Source organism: Canis lupus, chromosome 37 (assembly GCF_011100685.1).
Source record: "Canis lupus familiaris isolate Mischka breed German Shepherd chromosome 37, alternate assembly UU_Cfam_GSD_1.0, whole genome shotgun sequence".
In the NCBI taxonomy this organism is placed as follows: domain Eukaryota; kingdom Metazoa; phylum Chordata; class Mammalia; order Carnivora; family Canidae; genus Canis; species Canis lupus.
This window is the reverse complement of record NC_049258.1, coordinates 24,797,305-24,819,046: the sequence shown is the minus strand read 5'-3', so window position 1 is coordinate 24,819,046 and position 21,742 is coordinate 24,797,305. Positions and strand designations below refer to the sequence as shown.

Sequence of the window (21,742 nt, the reverse complement as noted above, 5' to 3'; positions counted from 1 at the left end):
AGTAGGTGTTTGAGGTTCCCGTTCTTTCCCTTCCCAAGTCTCTGGGGGTGGAAAGGAGGAAGAGATATTAGTTACAGATTTTAAAAATGTAAATAAAATATACTTCCCAGAGACCGTGTGTGTTTGGATCTTGTGGCCTCTGGGCAGGAGGAACCGGTGAGGGAAACGTCAGGGTGAGGCTCCCAGCAAAATCTCATTTTCGAGGTACCTCAGCTCACCACCTGGGGTGGTGTCTCGTCTCCCCCCCCCCTCCCCAGTCAGTTCTGAGGGAGTCGGGATCTCCGCAGGTGCGTGTCTGGCTCTAGTTTCTTTCCGCTGGTGTCCCTCCTGCCTCCTGCTCAGGGATGCGGAATGAGATAACCAGGAACTGGGCCCGATGGGTTTATTGGGTCAGGGTGGAGTTGGATAAGGGCAGGGCTTCTGATCCAGAGGCGTGGGGACGAGGAGGCCGGCTTGGTGGCCGAGATGGACAGATGGTTCTGGCAGGAGCCAGCAGAGGCCCGCCCCTAGTTCAAGTCGAGGTCCACGCTGCTTTGGCTGCCGGTGTGGTAGGCGCTGCCCGGGCCCGGCCCGCCCCGGGGGGCTCTTCCCTGCAGCCCCTGCAGCCACCTTCGGGCGGCCGCCCTCCAGGGGGCCGTGTAGCGCTGGTCCCCCAGGCCCATGGCCACGGGCACGGCCGCCGCGCTGGCGCTGCCCAGCGACATGAGGGACAGCAGGGTCCCTGGGCCCAGCGGCGGGCGCTGCTCATAGGCCAGGACCGAGAGGAGCAGGGTGGCCACGTAGGGCCCCCAGCACAGCCCGAAGAGCAGCGTGGCCCCGGCCTGCGCCTTCGCCTGCCTCCAGGTAAGGGCCCGGGCCAGGGCCGAGGGGGCGCCGCGACACACGGCCCGCTCCAGTCGCCGGATGTCCTGCAGCTGACGGTGCGCCGCGGCCAGCACGCGGGCCGAGAGCAGGGCGGCGGCCCCCACGGCGGGCAGCAGGAGCCCGTAGACCTTCCAGGTAGAGGTAGGGGGCCGGGAAGACGGCCTGGGAGCTGCAGTTGGCGCCGGGGGCCCAGTGGTTCCAGCCCAGCGCGGGCAGGCTGGCGAAGAGCAGGGGCCCGGCCCAGGTGAGCAGCAGGGCCAGCCGCGGGCTCCCGCGGGGCCGGAGGGGCCGCAGCACGGCCACGTAGCGCTCGCCGTGCACCAGCAGGAGGTTGGCGAGCAGGGAGAGGAAGGAGAAGTTGGGCGCCAGGTAGAGGAAGAGGCAGGACCAGTAGCCCCGGCGGCTCTGGCTCCAGAGGCCGGGCAGCGCGGGCAGCGCCAGCCCCGTGAGCAGCCCGGCCAGCAGCAGGCTCAGGAAGAAGCAGCCGGCGGGCGGGCGGCGCAGGTGCCGGTCCCTGGCGATGCCCAAGGCCAGGAGCAGGTTGGCAGCGACGATGAGGCTGGCCAGGGCCAGGGAGAGCCCCAAGGCCCCGGCGGGAACGGGGCTGGGCTCCTCCCTGGTGCTGTTGGGTGTCATCGGGACGGGGGAGGCCTGGGGCCGCGGCCGGCGAGCCTGGGTGAAAGACGGGCGGCCGGGATCAGCCGGGTGGGGGGGCTGCGCGTCGTCCGCGGGTTGCACACCAGCCGCCGCCCGGCCTTATCTGGCTCGCGGATACGCCCTTTTATTCATGAGCGGCCGGTTACAGTTTGCGCAAAAATCCACGATTTGGGGCTTCTCTTAAAAGTCACATCCAGCCAGCAATTCTGTCCTGCGTGGTAGCAACTGTCGGGCGCCGAGCGCGGGCTGTGTCCACCCGGTGCCCCCGTCCCCGCCCTGCCGCGCCGGCCCTTGCTATTACCTGTCCCCGTCCCACCCGCTCCCGGCAGCTGTGCTGAGGCCTCTGTTGAGACTGCAGGGCCGCCCCACGGGGCCCCGGGGCCCCAAAGCCCCAAAGGGTCTTGTCCGGCGGCCTCCACCAGCCGAGGCCTCTAAGTTGGCTGAAAGGGAGGACGGGGTCTGGCGGGGGTGTCCTGGTCTTCCGGCCAGGCCAGCACGTGAGGGGCTCCTTCAGGTTGGGCTGGGGCCAGTGCTAGGGGTGGCTGCTGTGACGGAGAGGGGTCCCCGTCCTCTGGCTGGGGCTGGGGCTTTAGGGAAGGACCTGGAGGGGTGGGCAGGGCAGGCGGGAGGCAGAGGCAAAGGCAGGGCTTGCTCAATGCCTGAGTTAGTGACAGGCCAGGGCCAGGGTGGCAGCAGCAAGTGGGGGACCCTGTCCCCTGAGCTCCCCGCCTCTCTCCCCCGCCTCACAGGTTACAGCCCAGTGAGCAGCCTCCGGGTAGGACTTCCAGCCCATAAACTTGACTCCTCCTCACCACACTAGCAACAGGGCCCTTTCTGGGAACTGGAGGCAGAGGGGAGTCACTGGGGAGGATGAAGGTGCCAGCAGGAAGGGGGACAGTCCCCACACCCCGGAGCGCTGGACTGAGCCCAGAGCGGACGCAGGAGGAGCTGCCCGTTTCGTTTCGTGACTCTGATCCGGGCCTGTCCTTCCCTTTCTTGGTTCTATGTCCTCAGGCCCCTCAGACACCCTGGCCCCAGGGCCACGCCGTGCGGAAGGGGGGGTCCCGGCCCTTGGGGGAATCTCCTGCTGCTGTCAGCTGGGGAGCAGCCGCCGTTGCCAGGGTTAAAGTCAATAAGGAATGGATTCCTGCCTGCCCCCACCTCCTCACCCCGGATCTGAGGGCATCACCGCCACCCTGAGCTGCCACCCCGAGCCCTGGAGACGAAGGCTGACCCCTTCTCTTCCCAGACCCCTCCTCCCCCCAACTCTGGGCCCGCCAAGCCCCGCCAGGCTGCCTCCTCCCTTCCCCTCCCCGCAGCCCGGTTCCTCTTCCTCAACCTCCCCCGCTCCTCACCCCTGCGCTCTCCCCAGGACCTCCTTCCCTGTCTAGCAGGCCCTTCGGTTTCTGTTCCTTCGTCCCTGCGCCAGGAACTCTATTAAGCCCCGGGAGACCTCGGGGGCTGTTAGTCAAAGCTGGACTCTGGGGTCACGGCTGGAGCTCCCAGCACTCAGCCTGGAGGGCGTCCTCACCCCTCCTCCCCCGGAGCAGCAAGGGGGCGGGGTGGCCCCAGGGCCCCCTTCCCACCGGGAGGCTCGGCGGCTTGGACTGGGTGCAGGCGCTCTCCAGGGTCCCGGGCTGCGGTCTCCAGGTGAGGCTCGGTGCTACTCACATGCTGTGGCAGGTGTCGCTGGGCCGGCCTGGGCCTTGCTCCTCGCGTCAGGGACTGGCTGCGGGCAGGCGGGCAGGGCTTCGGGCGCGGTCTGCTGTGCCTCCGGGACCGCGGGGCCCGGGCTCCCTGCTGCCCAGGCTCTGCCCCCGCCTGGGTTCTGGAGGGACGGAGCTGGGGCTGGTGGGGCTCGGCCTGGCCCCGCCTCTGGGGGTGGGACCTGGCACACCCTGAGCCGCGGCAACGGGGAGGCCTTCCCATCCCTGTCCAGTGCCCTCTCCTTATCCTCCATCAGTGTGTCCCTTCCCCGGCCGCAGCTCGCCACCAAGGCGGCGGATCCCCTACGTCAGGTCACCCAACTTGGAGCCGGTCACCGGCCAGCAGCCTAGCTAGTCTGAAAATTGCTTTCCAGTCAATGAGTAATCATGGTTTCGTCTACCCCCTCCACTTCCCATCTGAGCTAATACATTTACATTTTATGAGACTTGAACCCTCGGAGTGGCCTGCCGGCTGACAGCACGTCCCGGACCCGTGCACTGCAGAGTCGTGTCTGATGGTGGCAGTGGCGGGGTTGTTTGGAGCTTGCGGATCTTCCACATCCTTGTCACCTGGTGGGCCTTTCAGCTTAGAAAGCCAACCTTGCCTTCTAGAACCTGGGGTCATCCTGCACTTTTCTCGATGACTTTGAGTCAAGTTCTGAGCTATGAGGTTGAAATGGCTCTGGGGGTGTGTGGCATTGGGCCGGCTACCCTCAATTTTCCCACCTGTAAAATGGGTACAAGTACACCTACCTCTCTGGGCTGTTGGGGCATATCATGGAGTAACACGTGACTGCATATATTCTGGTGCCGGACACTTGATCGGGTCGGGGGGAGGTGTTGGTTCTCAACAAATGATTCATTTCCTTCCCCTCCATGGTGGTAAGAGGTGCAAGTCAGTATTGGGACCAGAAGGCCTGGATTTGAATCTTAGAATTCCGGCTGGGATTTTTTTTTTTTTTTTTTTTTTTTAAGCTGTGTGAACTTGGGCAAATTACTGAAGTTCTCTTGCCTTTGTGTCTTCATCTGTAGGATGGGGCTTATGTTGCACTCACCTATGGTGAGACTAACGGAATTAATGCGTGATGAGGACTTGGATGAGCACTAGGCACACAGGCACTCCATGAAAGGCAGCCGTCATTACCATTTTTAGGATTCCTGCCCTTCTCTGCATGTCACTTCCCTCCAGCCACCAGTCCAGTCCGAGAGAGAGAACTCTGTAGGGAAAGGCAGATAGAGAGCTCATGGAAAAGCAAGAGGAGAATGGGCACTTCTGCTCCATGGGGATGCTGAGGAAAGTAGGTACAGGAGAGGAAGGGCAAGTAAGTTCAGGTAAGGCAGCCAGGAGGTGTGATGCTCTAATTTTCGCTTGTATCACGCGAGGCCTTGGGGTGCTGGAAAGAAGCTGGCTCAAGTGGGAGGGAGCAGGTTGGAACTGCAGCAAGAAAGCTGGAGATGAGACACAAGGAAAGACTTCCCTGCTCAGGAGCACAGGCAGACAGAGCCAGGGGACTTTCGGTGCCCTTGGCAGGGGGGTGGGAGACCCAGGTGGGGGGTGGGGGTCCTAGGGATCTAGCTCCACCCATCCTGCACAGTGGCCAAGGGGTCCTGGGGAGGCAGGACTTCTGTTGGGACAGGAGGGGAGAGGAGGAAAGCATCCAGCCCCAAGCCCATCCTCAAGCGGGCAGCCGGCCCTCCGACCCACGCTATCTGGCGGTAGAAGTCAGAGGCTCTGGGAGAGTTCAGCCTGGGGCCCGGACAGAAGTGGGTGTGGGGCCCCTCAGATGCTCGACTGCCAGGAATAAACAGACCTCCTTCTGTTCCCAGCCCTGGCCTCCTCCCTACGGGATCCAGGATGTCTGTGTTTCTTCTTCGCTGCTTTGTCTAAACACTGTGTGTGGGATGACGTATGAAGGGGCCGGGAAGCCTGGGTCCGGTCTCTTCCTCACTGGACCATCCAGGCCTTCTCGGCTCCCCCATCAACCTCTGGCACGGACTCATCCCTGGCCTTCTCCTCTTGCCCACAGGAGGGCTCTGGCACCGACAGTTTCCAGATGCTCCATGTCAGCTGCAGGCTGGAGAGCACCCTCCGTGGCCCCCATTCTCCTCTCCTCAGGCAGAGCCTCTATGGGGGGGCTTCAACCCTGCCAGAGCATCCTCCTGGCCTTCGTTCACTGCTCACTCCATTCTCTGGGATATTTGAAGCTCTTTGCTGACCTTGGGGGCCCAGGACTGGGTGGGTGTGGTATGCAGGGGCTGGGGTACGGGTACAGGGGAATGGGATGAATGGAGGCAAGGAGGCTCAAGGCTTTCTGGACCCTGGCTGGCCTCCAGGAGCCGCTGTCAAAACTCTTCAGTCTCCATAGGCAAGAGCAGACAAGCCCTTGGGAGCCTCTGGGGGACTCGGCACAATCCTGGCCAGGAACTTGGCTTCAGGAAGCCTGGAGTCAGGTCTATGGGCCGAAGAAACCCCAGTTCCTCCCTGTTGGTGCTTAACCAGATTCTCCACGGCCCCCTCAGAGCCACACTGCACTGCTTTTAGCAATCCCCAGAAGGGGAGCATTGCTTGAACTCAAAACAGCCCCCAGAGCAGACGTAGGCTTGGGTCTTTGGCCTCAGGAGCTCTTAGGATGAGGGTCTTCACACCACTGAGACTGAAGGGAACTGCAATGGCAACTACCAAATACTGGCTTCCCAGGAGGCAGGCTGCTGCAGCAGCCAGCACTTCCTTTTCCAGGTTTGCCAGCCACCAGAAGCAGGTGACAAGGGGCCGCCCCGTCAGCACCAGCACTTCCCCAGTACACACGTTTGTTGGGATGGGCACTTAGCTACTAAGTCCTGAGCTAAAAGCCCATTTCAGTGGAGTCCAGGTGACTCAATGACCTGTGGCTTTCAGACTTGACTCACAGCAAAAAGGCATTTCATAATCCAATCAAGATGTATGTACAAAACTAAAACACATTCCCAAATCAATACTTACGATTGAGAAGTGTGATGTATACTGATCTATACTATCCCATTAAAAAAAAAAAAAAAAAGAAAAAAAGCTGGGGCACGTGGGTGGCTCAGTTGGTTGTCTGCCTTTGACTCAGGTCATGATCTCGGGGTCCTGAGATCGAGCCCCTGTTCAGTAAGGAGCCTGCTGCTCCCTTTATCCACCCCCGCTACCCTGTTCATGCTCTCAAAAAATAAGATCTTAAAAAGGCCAGTGATGAAGTTACACATGTGACAGACACAGAAATACACCACACACACACACACACACACACACTCGTGCGCGCGCGTGGGTGGGTGGGTGAGTCAGGCCTGGACCACAACATGGTCCTGGCTAAGACGTTGTACTACAGTCATTCGAGATGCTACCACTGGGGGGAGCTGGGTGAAGAGCACACAGAATTTCTATATTATTTCTTATAACTGCATATGAATCTCCAGTGATCTCATAACGGTTTAGGAAATAAAAACGTGGGCAGCCCCGGTGGCGCAGCGGTTTAGCGCCGCCTGCAGCCTGGGGTGTGATCCTGGAGACCCAGGATCAAGTCGCACATCAGGCTTCCTGCATGGAGCCTGCTTCTCCCTCCGCCTGTGTCTCTGCCTCTCTTCACTCTCTCTGAATGAATGAATAAATCAATCTTAAAAAAAAAAAAAAAAAAAAAAAAAAAAAAAAGGAAATAAAAACGTCAGGACAATTCATGAATGGGTCTCAAACCAGCCTGAAACTCACTTCACTAGGTGGAGACAAGTTAAAAGGGAAAGCAAGAAGCTAGAAACCACTAGGATGGCCCTCAGACCATTTCAGCGGCTCCTAAAATTGCCCTGATAATTCTTTACCGAATTTTCTGAACGCTTTCATTTTTGGGATCAGTGTCCTGCTAGGGGACAGCATGCTTTGCTAGACCTGGTGAATGTTAGGTGAGCATCTCCCCAAAGGTAATTCTGTGGAATGCCAGTCTTTTGGGCTACTGCGTGAGAAGAGAAAGGGCGGCCGCTCAGTCTGCATTACGTCCAGACATAATACCCATCAATGTCCTGCAGAACAACACAGGCCACGCACGGAACACATGTTTTGGGAAATGCTGTGCGTTAATGATAAAATAAGAAGCCAGAAAACAATATGACTGTCACGGTCCCAGAAACTACTTGGCCACAGCCAGACAGACTTTGTCACCAAGGTTTACAGGAAGCCTGTTCACATATACTCAGAACCATTGACCAGAGCCCACTAGCCAGCCATCCTCTTTCTCTCCTCGAAGTGGGAGGTTAGGGGACTCCTGAATCTAAGGTTTCCCAGATGGAGTCTGTAGGTTCAAAGCGTCATGTGTACTCTTCCTCCCTTCTCCTCTCTCTTTTGGACTGTCTAGAGACCCAGCAAATTCTCATGTAAGATAGAAAGATTTTCTTTATTAATGACCCCAACTGTATTTCTTTAGATACAGGAGTTTTGAACTCAAACACTTAGGAGAAAACAAGTTAAGATTGCATTATCCTGCAACTCATTACCAGTAACATATTGCAAAGCGCAACAGCTTGGAAGAGGGGGAGGAAGGCAAGGGGAGTGAGGGAGGGAAAGTAAAGAAAAGGAATTAAGTTGATCAAGTGGAATTGTTTTCCTTTTTTTTTTAATTCTTGAGAACTATGAAGTCCTTGCAAGCACAGCTCGTTTCTGCAGATTATTTTCCAAACGTATACAAAATGGAACCCAAACGGAGAATCCCTTAAGAACCTGGAGAGGTGCAACATTAAAAGCTACGATTATCCAGTAGCAAGTGTTCCAGCCTTCAGCTGCCAGCCGCCTCCTCTTCCTGTTCCCCAGAGTTAGCGGGACGAAAACGTCTTCCCCCTTCAAGAACAGAGAGAAGTGTGAAGGCTGGTTTTGGGCTCACCTGTCCCGCCACCCCATGCTCCTGGACTAGGGATGGGACCCCAGAGACACTGAGACACAGGGTGCCAAGGCTCCTCAGAGGATGTGGGAACTCTAGGCCCAGAGAGATTTCATCAGCTTTCTTCCTGTCGAATACTTTTGGGGTAACAGGGAGCATCTAGGCCAAGCCCACAAGGATGTTCAATAAATATCAAGTTAAGACAAGAGAGTCCCTTGCCCACAACTTCTGGATGGCCAAACCTACTCGAATTTCAGACTGGGCTCAACCTTCTTCCCGGTTGAGAGCTCCGGCTCCTCTTACACAGCTTATACCTCTTCAGGCTTACAGATAACAGTTCCTTCATTTCCACCATGGGAGGAGGATAGGATGCTCAAAACTTCCAAGTACAGACCCTTCATGCTGCCATGTGGTGACCACACTCTGGGTTACAGAATGCTCGCCTGACTTTAGGCTCCTGAGTCCTGGCCTTCCATCCCACCCAGTATTTCTCTGGGAGGGCCATTTTTGGGAACAGGCTGGTTCTCAAAGACAGAGGTAGTAATTCAGTCTAGGGCTGAGAACTATGGGAAATTGGGGCAAAGACATGGGAGTTAAATATTCCTGTCCTGAAGGTCTCACCCACCCTAAAATGAAATCGTGTTTCTTTACTCCCATCCCCACCTCACCACACAAAGATCATTGAGTGTTCGATTCTGGCAGAGGCACCAAGCCAGGCCTGCCATCCTATTCCATGCAGCATCCCCCTGTTTCTGTTGTCTGTGGGGGTCCTGGCCTCCTCTACTCATCCTTAGTAACATGACTTGGTTTTCAGCTCAGATGTGGTTGTCTGCCTCCCCCTTCTTTCTGGGACCCATCTCTGCTAAAGAAAGGTCACAGGGCAGAAAAAAGCAGAGCTACTTTCTCAGTCCCAGGAAGGAGGTTTATGGATGCCTGGTTGGTTTCAAGAATCTATCCTTCCTCAGCTCCCGGGCAGGGCAGGGGGTTCGTCCCTGTACCTCAGATGACTGCATTTGTGTTGCAGCACCCCAAGACCACTGCTGGTGGGGTAACAGGGCAGGGGGGAAGCTCTCTGGGGAGACACTGGGCGGCATCTGCCGTGCTGGCCTCTTCTGAACAGACAAGTTACAGGGCTGAAGATGACGCAGGCAGCCCCATGACTGCTATTTACGAAGCCAGCCTTCCTATTTGGTGTAGGAAGGGCTGGCCAGGTCAGGCTTCCTTCTGCTGTTCCCAGCTGCCCATTTACCTCCCAGCCAGTCTCTCCACTTGCCCTGAAAATGGCACAGCACTGGTTGCCCCACACTCAAGGTCACCAAAGCAGTGCCCTGTGAGAAGAGCAGTCCTGTGGCAAGAGGTGCAGGGGAACTTGTTAACTCCAAGAGGGAGGCAAGTTTCAGAGGGGGCAGAAAGAGCGTAAGTGTCCCAGGACATATGCCCTCCCTACGCTGTGTCAGTTTTGCCCATTTTAGGCCTTGCCACAAAGCTGCAGAGTAGAAGGCATGACGCTGCCACTGTGTCACCATGGCACCTGGGACACTCTCTGGAAGCAGAGATTCCAACTATAGGCTGAACACCACTTCTTAGGCTCCGGACAGGAAGTATAGAGCTACTACCAAGAGAGGCCTTTGGTACCACTTTCATGAGATGGGTAGCCTCTACAGCCTTCACCTAAGGAAGTCAGGAGTGACAAACTGCTTTTACAACCATCTGATGTTTCTGAGATTGAAAACCCTCTGCTCAGGTATCAGGCGTCAGGCACTTCTCTCATCCTGTCACGTAGCAGCAGAAACTAGATTGGCAGGAGAGGCCTCACATGCCCAGGGAGGGAACTTGGGAGCCTCGTGGACACCACACTTGCCAAAGGTCGCCCCCAAGAGGAGTAGGTGTTGGCAAATACACTGGCTGTGAGGGGTGTGCAGCACTAAGTTCACCTTAAGACTTGAGTTCAGTGGGCACAAAGGCTGGCAGGTAAGAACGTGTTGCCTTATCTTGAGAACAGGATCACCTAAGCATCACCAAAAGAGGAACCCAACACCTGACATTTTGTCCAAAGACCTACATGCCTACCTAGGCTCTAGACCATGCTGGCCTCTCCTGCACAGCCACACATGGGAGCGTGCTAGCCAACATGTCCATCTCTGAGAGAGACAACTTCATTTCCATACAAAATTCCCACTGAGAAGCAGACTGGGGCATAATAGCACTTAGGGGTGGGCTCTCGGCCTGTTCACTCAACTAAAATGGCCAGAAGCAAATCTCCCCCTTTCTGCAGGAAGACCTCGAGGGGGCTGACCTCCTAACGTAGGCCCAGGGAGGACACAGTGTATCTCGGTAACAAGGTCCCTTTGTGTTCTCCCTAGCTGCCACCCCCCTCGCTCATGGAGACGTGCAACGAGGGAGTCCAGCCCAAACCACTCAGAAGTGAAAACCTGTCCATCCCGTCTTTAGTTGCTCACATGGCTACAGGCCCAACCCTGCCTGCCTCACCTGTAACTGCTGTCCAGACACCCGGAGGGCCAGGGCACCAGCACCCACTACTTTCCTCTTGGGGGAATCAGGAAAGGAAAGTGGTCCTGCTTGTGTGGCCGCCCTACTCACGTGATTGTTTTCATTTCTTTCTTCTCGGCATCTGGGCGTGCACGGTTCAGCACCTTGAGGAAGTCCGATGTTTTTGCCCGCATACGTGTGTGAATATAGGCCTGGGAGCAAACACAATGGGTACTGAAGCAATGAACACAATGTTCTAGAAAGACAACTTTGGTTTTAGTAAGAGTTACCAGGAAAGTTTGGGAACACATGCCCTGGGACTGACACAGGGCCATGCAGATAAGCAGGAGGGCAACCCTTTCTGAAGACAAATACTCATTTCTCTACTATAGGGAGGAGGTTAGAGGGAGAGATGGAAGGAAGGCCATGGGATCTTAAAGTCTCTAGAACCGTCAGAATTCATAGCAACAGCCTGGACTATAAGAATGACTTTTGTTTTCCCAAAAAGTAAACTCTATCCCCAGTGTGGTGCTCAGACACACAACCTCAAGATCAAGAGCGATGTGCTCTACTGATTGAGGCAGCCCCCAACCCGAATGACATTCTATGTCACTAACTGTGGTGGAGAGAATGATCTGGACCATAGGAGTCGAGTTGCTGTGGCCCTTCCCACCTTAGAGCACTTGATGTGGTAATGCAGGTAGTCCCGGAACGTGTGGATCAGGTTGATGGTATTGTCTCGAGCGCTGGCATTGGTGTGCCGAGGGAACAGCACTGTGGGCAGGGCACAAAAAAGGTGTCACATGGAGGCTGAAAGGTGGGTAGGTAGAGTCTACGGTCAGCTCCGATCTCTCCCTGCCTGAGTACATCGCACCTGGTTCACCCCACCCAGGCTTTGTCAGGGCTTTCCCCTCAGATGAGGAAGGGATAAACACCATAACCAGGACAGGTACCAGGGAGTGCAGATGGAGGCTATGTCAAGGAAAACGGAGATGATGGGAGAAAACCAGGGCTTCCCTGAGAAAGGGCTCAGTGCCAGGCATCACTCCAGGTCTAGGTTCCACCCTGTGGCTGTGCATTCTGAGATCTATGCCCTGCCTGCTGCACGCCTATTAGCCTCTGCCTCTGCAGCATGGAGGTCCTCCTGAGACGGTGATACCACTGGCTACAGGAGATGGGGGCCTTGGAGAAAACACTTCATCTTAGGTATCAGCATCAGGAAACAAAGCCTGCCCGTCCTCCATCCCTGGTGCTGCAGCTTTCAGAGGCACATGGTTCCAGAAGATTCTGTGGTCTTGTGGTGAAAACTAAACACTAAGCTCCAAGGACCTCAACTCTCCTGATGAGGACAGGCAGTAGGAGCTCCTCAGCTGGGGGATGAGAAAAGCCCCTCCCACGGTGCCATGCACCGAAGCCCTCTCTAGCCACTCTGCATTCGTTCCCCCTTCAGCTTTCTGGAATCCTCTCCATCTCCTGTATCTACTCTAGTCAGTGGTCTTGGTAACCATAAAATTCTCCAAGTAGGAGGTTTTCCTAACATGAAAAGGAATGCCTCAAAAGAAAGGGTGGGACCTGTGTGTCAATTCTGAGAAGAAATGAACAGCAGAACTGCAACAACTAGAAGTTTACCATCAGTTTATGCACCATAAAGACAAAGGCGAATTAAACTGTGTGGCATGCGTCAGGCTACCTGCAAGGAGCCTGCTTCTCCCTCTGTGTCTCTGTCTCTCTGATGAATAAATCTTAACAAAACAAAACAAAACAAAAAAATCCACAAAAAAACCCAACCGTGTGGCATGAATTGTAAGCTGCATCCCAACATCAAAGACTGTCACATGAAAGAAAATGTGTAGTTTAGATTTAATGAAATATGGTAAATCGGTGGGCTCATCACCCATAAACGGGTACACCTTCAGTACTGAGATGATTTAAATTTCACAAAAAGCAATATTTTAATGGTGTTAAGTGCAGTGTGGGAATGAGCTGTTATTCCAAATTGTTAGCTACACTCATTGGAGCCAGCTCACTGGTCTGGACCAACCATAAGAAGGGAAGACTTAAATTTCTTCAGTGGAATACGTGAATCATGGCAGGAGCTCTGGCTTAGTCAGCAAAAACCCAACAAATGCCAAATGACAGAAACTTCCTCCCACCCTGCTGCTTGGCAATGTTTACGTGGTCCCAACTCTTAACACTTGACATCAGGGACCACACTTTTTTCCCTCAGGATTTAAGAAAAACAGGAAAAAAAGAAAATGATTGCGACACACCCTCCTACAGTCATAGCATTTGTAATCAGAACAATCTGGTACACATGCCTTTGCCCCTTTTACATCTTAACAAAGGTCTGTCCTAGTTTACGCATCCTGCAGCAGGAAGGCATCAGAGGCCCCCTGACTTGGCATTCCTGCCCCACTCACCGAAGGTAATGTAGCCAATGTTGTCGCCCACGGCAGCATCTGTGTCTTTCAGCTCCAGAGGAGGTTCCCTGTGGCTAAAGAGGACCTGTGGGGCTGTGTGGCTGGCTCTGCGGCCTTCTTTGAACTCCTGGCGGGAAGAAGCACAAAGTAACCAGAAGAAAATGAAATGTAAGATGAATGCCAACTTCCCACTACAAGGCTGGTCCGGTGTAGTGTGACCCCTGTACCACTCCGGACTGTCAGGTGAAGAAACACCTGACACCAAGAGTACAAGTGCTGGCTGCTATCAATGTGATCCAAACTCAAAAAGAAGGAGACCACAGAGTACGTAGCAAGACTGATCTTTAGAATGTGAGGAGATCTTTTTTTTTTTTTTTTTTTAATGATTTTATTTAGAGCAATAAAGAGAGCATGAGCATGAGTGCACTAGCCGGGATGGGGGTATGCGGGGGGCAGAGGGAGAGGGAAAAGCAAGCTCCTCACTGAGCAGGGAGCCTGATGTGGGTCAAATCCAGGACCCTAGGATCATGAGTGATCTGAGCCGAAGGCAGATGCTTAACTGACTGAGCCACCCAGGCACCTCTGATGAGAGCATTCTTAATCCCATTCCCTTTCTCTTTCTCTTGTTTTGGAACAATAGAAGCAGTAAAAGTTTGTCTGAGACTAAACAGACAATGAATTTAGACATTTAGGATTAAGGACTACTGCTGATTATTATTATTTTTTTTTTTTTAAGATTTATTAATGGGGGCGGGGGGCAGAGACACAAGCAGGTCCCATGCAGGGAGCCCGACGTGGGACCGATCCTGGTCTCCAGGATCAGGCCCTGGGCCAAAGGTGGCGCTAAACCACTAAGCCACTCGGGCTGCCCTGATTCGTTTTATTTCATGTGAAGAGGTTTTATTTTTTAGGAAATCTTGAAAATCTCAGGGTACATGGAACCCAGCCTCTAGCTTGGTTAAGACTCAAGATCAAATCTTAACTCCTTTCATCTTTGCCTGAAAGCCCCTTATGAGCTGGCTCATTTCTCACCCCCCTGCACCTCCGTATCTACTTCTTCCCGTTTCATGAAAACCATGCTTTTTCAGGGCTCCGAACCTTTGCACAAGTCCTGTTTCATGGAGGTATCTTAGACTGTTACTGTTTAGAATCCATCAATCAAAACTTTAAACTACACGTAAGCCCTTCTTGGGGACAGAAGACAACAGTTAAAGAAGCTGAGTTTTAGGGTTCACGGAGAAGAAGGAGGCTGTGTGACAGGAGAACTGAAAGCCAGATTGTTAATTCTGGCATTGAATGGCTAGAGACTCAATCACCACCACTCTGCGTAAGAGCTCATCATCCTTAACAAAATGTCCCCACCCTCATCGAACAACAAGAAAATGAGCATGTAAAAACCAGGCTGTTCCTATGTTTTAATCTGTAAATCTTGAGCTTTTCTAACGCATACATTCCTGTGGACATACCAAAGTGATAACAAGGCATCCCTGTCTCAACCAAGATCTGCAAGAACAGAACTAGATTTTCCAGCAATACCAGTAAAACAGGGTGATCCAAATTCACTAAATGATAGCGGAAGGATGGAACCAAAGGTTGTGCAAAGCCCCGGAGAGTTTTAGGAGTACGGAAGGCATGCTAACACAGCTGTCTGGTCTGCAATGCTCTACTGCTGCTCAGATATGACCTTCTCTATCATGCCATCTCCAACAGACTCAGGCAGCTGGTTGCTCTATGGTGGGAAGTTCCCATGTCTTCTCTGTAAGCCTCTACCATGGCACTTTACCATTCACTAACACCTCTGGCTTCCCGACCAAGTTGTAAGCTCTGCAAGCCAAGGATCCTCCTTTATTACTCTGTATCTATTCCTCTTTTTTCAAAGAGACTGGCTAGCACATGGCTTGCTGAATGAAAGCAAACACTTCCTACCTTGGCGGACTTAGTGCCTCACACTGTATTGGAAGGGGCAGGGATTACATTTTCCATTTGCAGATAGGAAGAATGTGCATTGGGCAGCAAGCCCTAGCAAATTAGTGGCAAAAGGGGAGATAAAAAACATAGCTAGGTTAGGTTAGCTCTCTCTTAAATTTTGTTCCTCAAAGGAAAAATATTTGGAGAGGCAGGGAAGGAGTCAATATCATTCAAAATGGAAATTGCTAAAGCTAAGCTTCTGAGATTACCCTTCCCTAGAAAAATTACTTTTTACCTTGCAAGAGGTTTGGAAGTTTTCTAACTTCTATTATTTTTATTCTTTAGCCTCCGGGGATAAAACAGAACAGATAATAAATGCCAGCATTTTCTTGCATTTAGTAAGGCTCCAAATCACTGGTACTTACTGGCATTCATACCCAGATGTGACAACTTATTACAGTGGATTCCATCAGTTCTGTGTACGTTTGGTTTGCAATGGGCAGAAACCCTAGCAAATTAGTGGCAAAAGGAGGATAACATGTAAGATCTGGTTAACAATTATTTCTGATTTGGGTCTCCTTGGTGCTGTCTCCTAAATAATACTTATTAAGAAACAATCAACCAACCCACCCAAACAGTTCTTTTTCATTAGGGTCTTTCTTTGTCCTGTATGTGTCAGCAACGGTGCCTCTTTTCTCTTCCTCCAACTAAGATGTCTTTTGAGTATCAGAATACCTTTCTCTCTTCCATCAAAGCATAATTTATGATAGCAAGTTCAGAATATATACATACATACACACACACACACACATATATACATATGCACACACACAGAAACTGATTATATGATAAAGATAGCATCTTAAATTGGTTGTATAAACATTGGCTTTGAAACAACAGCTACTAATACCAATAGGTAGCCATTTAGAAAAAAATGATGGCTCCATCTTTCATACTACATACCAGGAGAAAACTCTAAACAGGTAATCAAAAGATTGTGTAAAATATGAAACTGTAAAAATACTAGGATATAATATAGGCAAATTTCTTTATGGTCTTGGAGTAGGGAATTTCTAACTATGACTTGAAATCTAGAAGCTGTAGGAGGCACTGACTGACTTAACCATGTGAACATAAACTTCTGTATGAGGGGGAAAACCCCCCACAAACTCTAATAACAAATTGGAAAAAATATCTGCAACTCTTACCATAGATAAAAGGCTAATCTCTCTAGTATATAAAGAAATGGAGAAGATCAGTAACTGAACAGAAAAATGGATTAAGGGCATAGAGACATTTCACAGGAGAAGAAAAACAGCCTTCAACATAAGAGAAGATTTTGGACCTCTTTCACAAGAGAATGTAGATACCATTTTTAATCTATCAGATTGGCAGAGATCCGAACATCTGCCAACATACCCTGGGAAAACGAGCACTCTCATGCATCATAGGGTGAGAGGCAAAAGGGTATAAACTCTGTAGAGGAGGGTCTGGCAATATCTACCAAAATTACTAACTGTGACTCAGTGCTCTCACTTCAGGAAAACATCCTACAGCTACAACCACAGAGGCATCTAGGTAGACAGAGTCCTCAACATCCTGTCTTTGTGACTGCCTAAGAGGGTAGACTGCTTGTGTCTTGTCCCTAAACATACAGAAACCAATAGTCTCTGTTTAACTTTTCTTGGTTACAGGGCTGACACTAAGATCTAAAAAATATGAAAAATACTCTAATCTCCAAAACTATTGTTCCTAATGCTTTTCACAGACTAAGCAGTGAAATGTTCTCTATCAGACTTTCTCTAGTGCTCAGCTTGCATGCCGATAAAGATAACATACCAAAGGCAAACACTATAATATCCCTGTGAGTGGGGAATAGCAACTCTGTCTTTTTCCTAAAGGCAGGAAGTAGGACAGCCCTGGTGGCTCAGCGGTTTAGCGCCGCCTTTAGCCCAGGGTGTGATCCTGGAGACCCGGGATCGAGTCCCACTTCGGGCTCCCTGCATGGGGCCTGCTTCTCCCTCTGCCTGTATCTCTGCCTTTCTCTCTGCCTCTCATGAATAAATAAAATCTTAAAAAAATAAAAATAAATAAAGGCAGGAAGTATCCCTCAGAGTCTGCCTGCTGAATGACAAAAGTGTTCTGAGCAGACTGTAGGTCCACACTGGGAGGGGGAAACCCACAAAGGCCCACAGCAAACAGGTAAGTGACCAGGAGGACTTCAAACAGCGTCCCTGGGTCGCAGCATTCTGTGCTAGGCATCACTGTTCTCTCAGGATTTTATAATAATGAGGCCCAGGAAAATTCTCAGATGATTTATTCTGGGGTAAAAGCCAGCAAAATAAACCCAGGTTTCTAAGGTCATTTCAAATAAATTGCCCCAGCCTTGGACTTTGGTGAGGAAGGCAAGGCAGATGGCTTCCCCAGCACAGCCTTTCCATATTCCTGGACGCCAGATGGGGCTGCATGGTGCCCATCCAGTCACTAGCTAGAGTTACGGTCAGTGCAAAAACGCGGAGATTTTCTTTTAAGACCAGTGCCCTACCACATGTACTTTGAGGGAGGAGTTTAAATTCATATGCAAAAAATACACTAAGTTCTCCTAAGGAACAAATCTCCTGGAAGCTCTCCAAGATAAGGTCTGTTTAAAGCATAAAAATAAGTTAAGATGTCGCCTGGAATAAAATGGAACAAGACTGGTAAAAAACCAGCCAAATCTAAATATGTACTTCATAGCTTTTAAAATTAGTTTCTCAGTCTGGATTCAGGCCAATTTCTAAGCTACTGCATTTAATTCCCCTGTCAATTCGCATAAAAACAGATGAAATGCCTTTCTGGAAGCTTACATTTAGGACCCAAGATATAGGTCTGTACACACACACACACACACACACACTCTCTCTCTCTCTCTCTCTAACACAAAGTTTAGTACTCCCAGATGCTGTATCAATATTCCAATTTTTCTGTACAGTGGCTCCAAAATTAGAATTTCTGATCGATTAGACTAAACACAAAAAGCCCCCAGAGATAGATCAAATTGAGGCTATCACTTTTGAGTATTTTCCTTGCCGCTTAGGACACCCATAAAATATCCTCACTACATTAAGCACAACCATCTTTCAACTCTATGCAATAAAAAATATTCTGTCCCAGAATTCTTAAATCTCCTTACCCTGCCAAGGAACAGCATGAATGTGCAAAAGGTGTTTAAAAATTTAACCACTGTACTAGATTTTGAATGCTGAGCCATCTCAGAAGAAATCAGCCTGTTTTATTACTTCAATGATGAGCTCTTCATGTCTTAGAGCCAGCAACTGGTTAGCAGACAGCATGACAAAGCCACAATGAGGTATCGTATCAGACTAGAGTCCAGATGTACCAGAAATTCATTTACAAAATGTCCCACTAAAGCCCCATTCCTCTTCTTGGTACGTGAGCTGCTTTTGAGGGACGTGCTCTACAGTGACCTCAAGCAAACTATGGCTAATTTGCCTCACTGACCACTCAACGACTCTGGCCTATTGATGTAATACTTACTACTAAGAATTTTTAGAGATTCTGTTCTGAGAAGAGTTTAGGACTAAACCAAGCCAAGAATGGATCTTGCCAAGAAATCACAGGAAATGCAACGCAGGAAATGTGACTAAGCTTTAAATCAAAGACCCTATGGCAGCAAGGATGCTTAAAACTCAGTCACACCATTAATATGTTTAATCCTTAATGCACTCTCCAATTCAGTCCTGCAAAAGGTTAAAGCCACTAAGGAAAAACTATCCACAGTGAGTTTGGTAGGAGCTATTTAATTGAATCTTCAAGCTCTGGCATCCAAAGAGCTGCCCGTTTTCTATATTTATGGTATGTTACGGTACCCAGGTATAAACCACCACACCATGGTGTTCCCCCCAAGATGTCCACTCCATACCTGCATGAACACTTTTCCAATGACCACATCGTCGTCATCCTTAAACACTGTGCTGAAGACTACTGTGACTCTGTCCTTTTTAGATTCAACATACCTGAGGATAACAAAACCCACGAGGTAAGAAGTACAGAATGAGCATGAGGTTTTGTCAAGAACTTGATCTCCAAGTGAAGTAGATGGGTAAAGCCAAATAAATCTCTTAGTTCATAAAACCAGGCATGCCAAGGGAGACTCAGTATGTATGACCAACAAAGTCAGTATAACACATGCATGCCCTGAGAGGGGCAGGAGAGGAAAATCACCCTCAGTGGCTAGTACTGACTTGTCTGTGTGGTAGGACATGGAATCTAGGGTTTGTGACTCTCAGAACCTCACTTCTAAAAATTTCTTTATATACTAGGAGATTCCTACTATGTAGATGATCCAAGAGTTGCAAACATATAGAATGCACAGTCCCTTCTACCTCCCTATTACTCAGGCTATATGACTGAAGAATAGTGGTGCTTTAAAGAAAAGCACTGGATTTGCCTTTCAACTTTTGCCAACTTTTGATATAGAGACGAGCAAAAGTGGCCTCCTTTGCTCCCCCTGTCATCTATCTCCTGGCTTAAAGAATTTTATGAGAAACACATGGTAGGGGGGATTCATACAACAGAGTTTAAGGGTCTGACCTAACCATGTGTCTTTCAGAAAGGGCATGTAACAGCCACACCAAGGCTTTGGGACCAAGTTCTTCCTTCCTTCCTTCTTTCCTTTCTTTATTTTTATTTTATTTTTTTTGGGGGGGAGGGGCAAGTTCTATACTCACATGGTCTCATCGTCCCTATAATGGATAACTGCTCTGTTCTCTCCTTCCTTGCCCTCTTCTTGGAATTGGAAATATTTCTCAAAGACAGAGGCGAAACAATTTCGTTTCAACATGCCAGCCTGATGCACAATGGAATCCTTGGATGCCGGGCAGATTTTCAAGGTCATATAGCAAAGAGACATTGTATCCTGGAGGGGGGGAAAAACCCAGTGGTTATATTAAATACAGAACAAACAACTCTGCAGGTTCTAAGGACATTCTATTTTGTTTCAGTGTCCATTCTTTTAACCCAGGTAGATTGCTGTCTATTCTCATCCGTCTCATATGGCAAAGTAAGTAAGATAAAACCTTAATTCTTGTAAAACCACTGTGAATATATACAGCTAACTAATAGATGCTATGCCAAAATTGGAATCAGTATCAAAGATGACTGATATAACAAGTAGAAGCCATAATGCAGGAACTCCGATTAGAAATCTAGTATTCCAGATACTGTAGTCAAGAGGGGACTTGTGTATGCTATCAAGCTATAATAACATGAGTTACACATTTTTTTCTGATGGTTTAACCTGCCAAGTGCTAACACAACCAGTAGCTGGGTAGCTTTTTGATTAAAACAACAACAACAAAACCTCATCACATACCATTACAAATCCCTTTGTGGAAGGAGGCTAAGTATGGAAAAATCTGAAAAGTGTGTGTGTGTATATGTATATACTTCCCCAAAAGCTTTTACTTGCATACTCTATAAAAATTTCAAAGTGTTTAATTTTACTTAATTGGGTCTCTATAAGAATTTTTTAAGTTGGCAGGCAGATATGGTTATTCTCATTTTACAGGGAAAAGAAGTTCAAAGGAGCAGAGTGCTATGCTAAATGCAGCATGATACAGAGGTGTAGGTATTCTATTTTGAGTTGAACAGAATTGGGTCCAAATCCTGGCCTTGCCACTTTGTGACCTTGGACAAACTACCTAACCTCCAAAATTCCTGCGTCTATTTAAAAAGGATACTGAGAGGGGGAGGCCCTTGGGAAAATTTAGAGTGTACAGTATTTTAAAGTGCCCAGAACACAGTAGGTCATTAACTAATGGGACCTGAAGCCAAGTCTGCTGACCACTACACCCTATTCTGCCTCTTTACAGCATGTTGAGTAGGAGTTCCACCAAACAAGGCTGGGACAACTGATTATCTAATCAAATGATTAATACATGCCAAAAGGCCTATAGGTGGTTTTGTAAGAGTATCTGTACACCACTGTGGATCTTTTCATATAGATAACTGCTGGGAATAATTTTATCAGAACTGTATGGAATGTCTTAGACATTTATACTTTGCCACTATTTAATTTTTTTCTAAGAACATTCCTGAGATCTGTTTTTTGTTGTATCTATCCTCACTGAGAACACGGACTATCCAAATCTCTGTTCTAGGTTGTGCTTTTGGCATATTTTTGGCACTCCAATATTAAATAATATCAATCATCATTCCATTTTGGGCACCTGAAAACCGATAAGCAGACTACAAGATGAGATAGAAAAAGAAAATATTTAGAGTTCAGGTTTGTTAGTTTTAAGAAGCCAAATAAAACAAGCTAAGTAAAACTACAGCTAAAGTCAGACTCTTAAGTAAGGCTTTGATATGATGAAGAAAAACATACCGAGGATAGATTAAAAGTAAAAATCTACTATGGCTTGGTGAGACCCCCCAAGCTTGCTTAGATAAACCCATAGAAAGACAGGAGGTGACACACTACTTTCACTCATTTTTATACTTTCCACTTGTATGAACACAAGGTCTGCAATCCAGCAATGCCTGTGCTTTAGCAGAAGTGGCAGAAAAGGTCCAGGGACAGAAACATAAGCTCTCTGTGTTACACTCCAGGGGTTCTGATGGATTGTGAGATCTGAGCTGTGTCAAGCACACCCAAGAGTTCCTACACAATTTTTTTCTATTCTAGTTCTGCTCCTTCCTCTCCCTCTCTCTCTGAAATTCCTTGATTCCTTTTAAAGCCTACAGTGTTATTTATTTTTTGGTTTTTATTTCTCCATATATTTTTACCATCAATTTGGGGATGAACATATTCCAA

The 21,742-nt window shown here is 49.7% G+C and overlaps 2 protein-coding genes across 2 annotated transcripts in view; both read right to left on the bottom strand.

The window, feature by feature from the left end:
- Positions 1-368: 368 nt before the first annotated feature.
- Positions 369-4,714, bottom strand: GPBAR1 (G protein-coupled bile acid receptor 1). Its single transcript, XM_038585715.1, is given in 3 exon segments — positions 369-992; positions 994-1,536; positions 3,193-4,714. Coding segments are annotated over 3 exon segments (1,287 nt in total). The 5' UTR covers positions 3,451-4,714; the 3' UTR covers positions 369-506.
- A 3,101-nt stretch (positions 4,715-7,815) lies between these two features.
- The window catches only part of ARPC2 (actin related protein 2/3 complex subunit 2), a 29,459-nt gene continuing 15,532 nt past the window's right edge, over positions 7,816-21,742 (bottom strand). The window contains 7 exon segments of the mRNA XM_038585714.1: positions 7,816-8,067; positions 10,709-10,809; positions 11,271-11,371; positions 13,018-13,144; positions 18,848-18,941; positions 19,656-19,804; positions 19,806-19,843. Coding sequence (XP_038441642.1) covers positions 8,043-8,067; positions 10,709-10,809; positions 11,271-11,371; positions 13,018-13,144; positions 18,848-18,941; positions 19,656-19,804; positions 19,806-19,843 — 635 coding nt within the window. The 3' untranslated portion in view covers positions 7,816-8,042.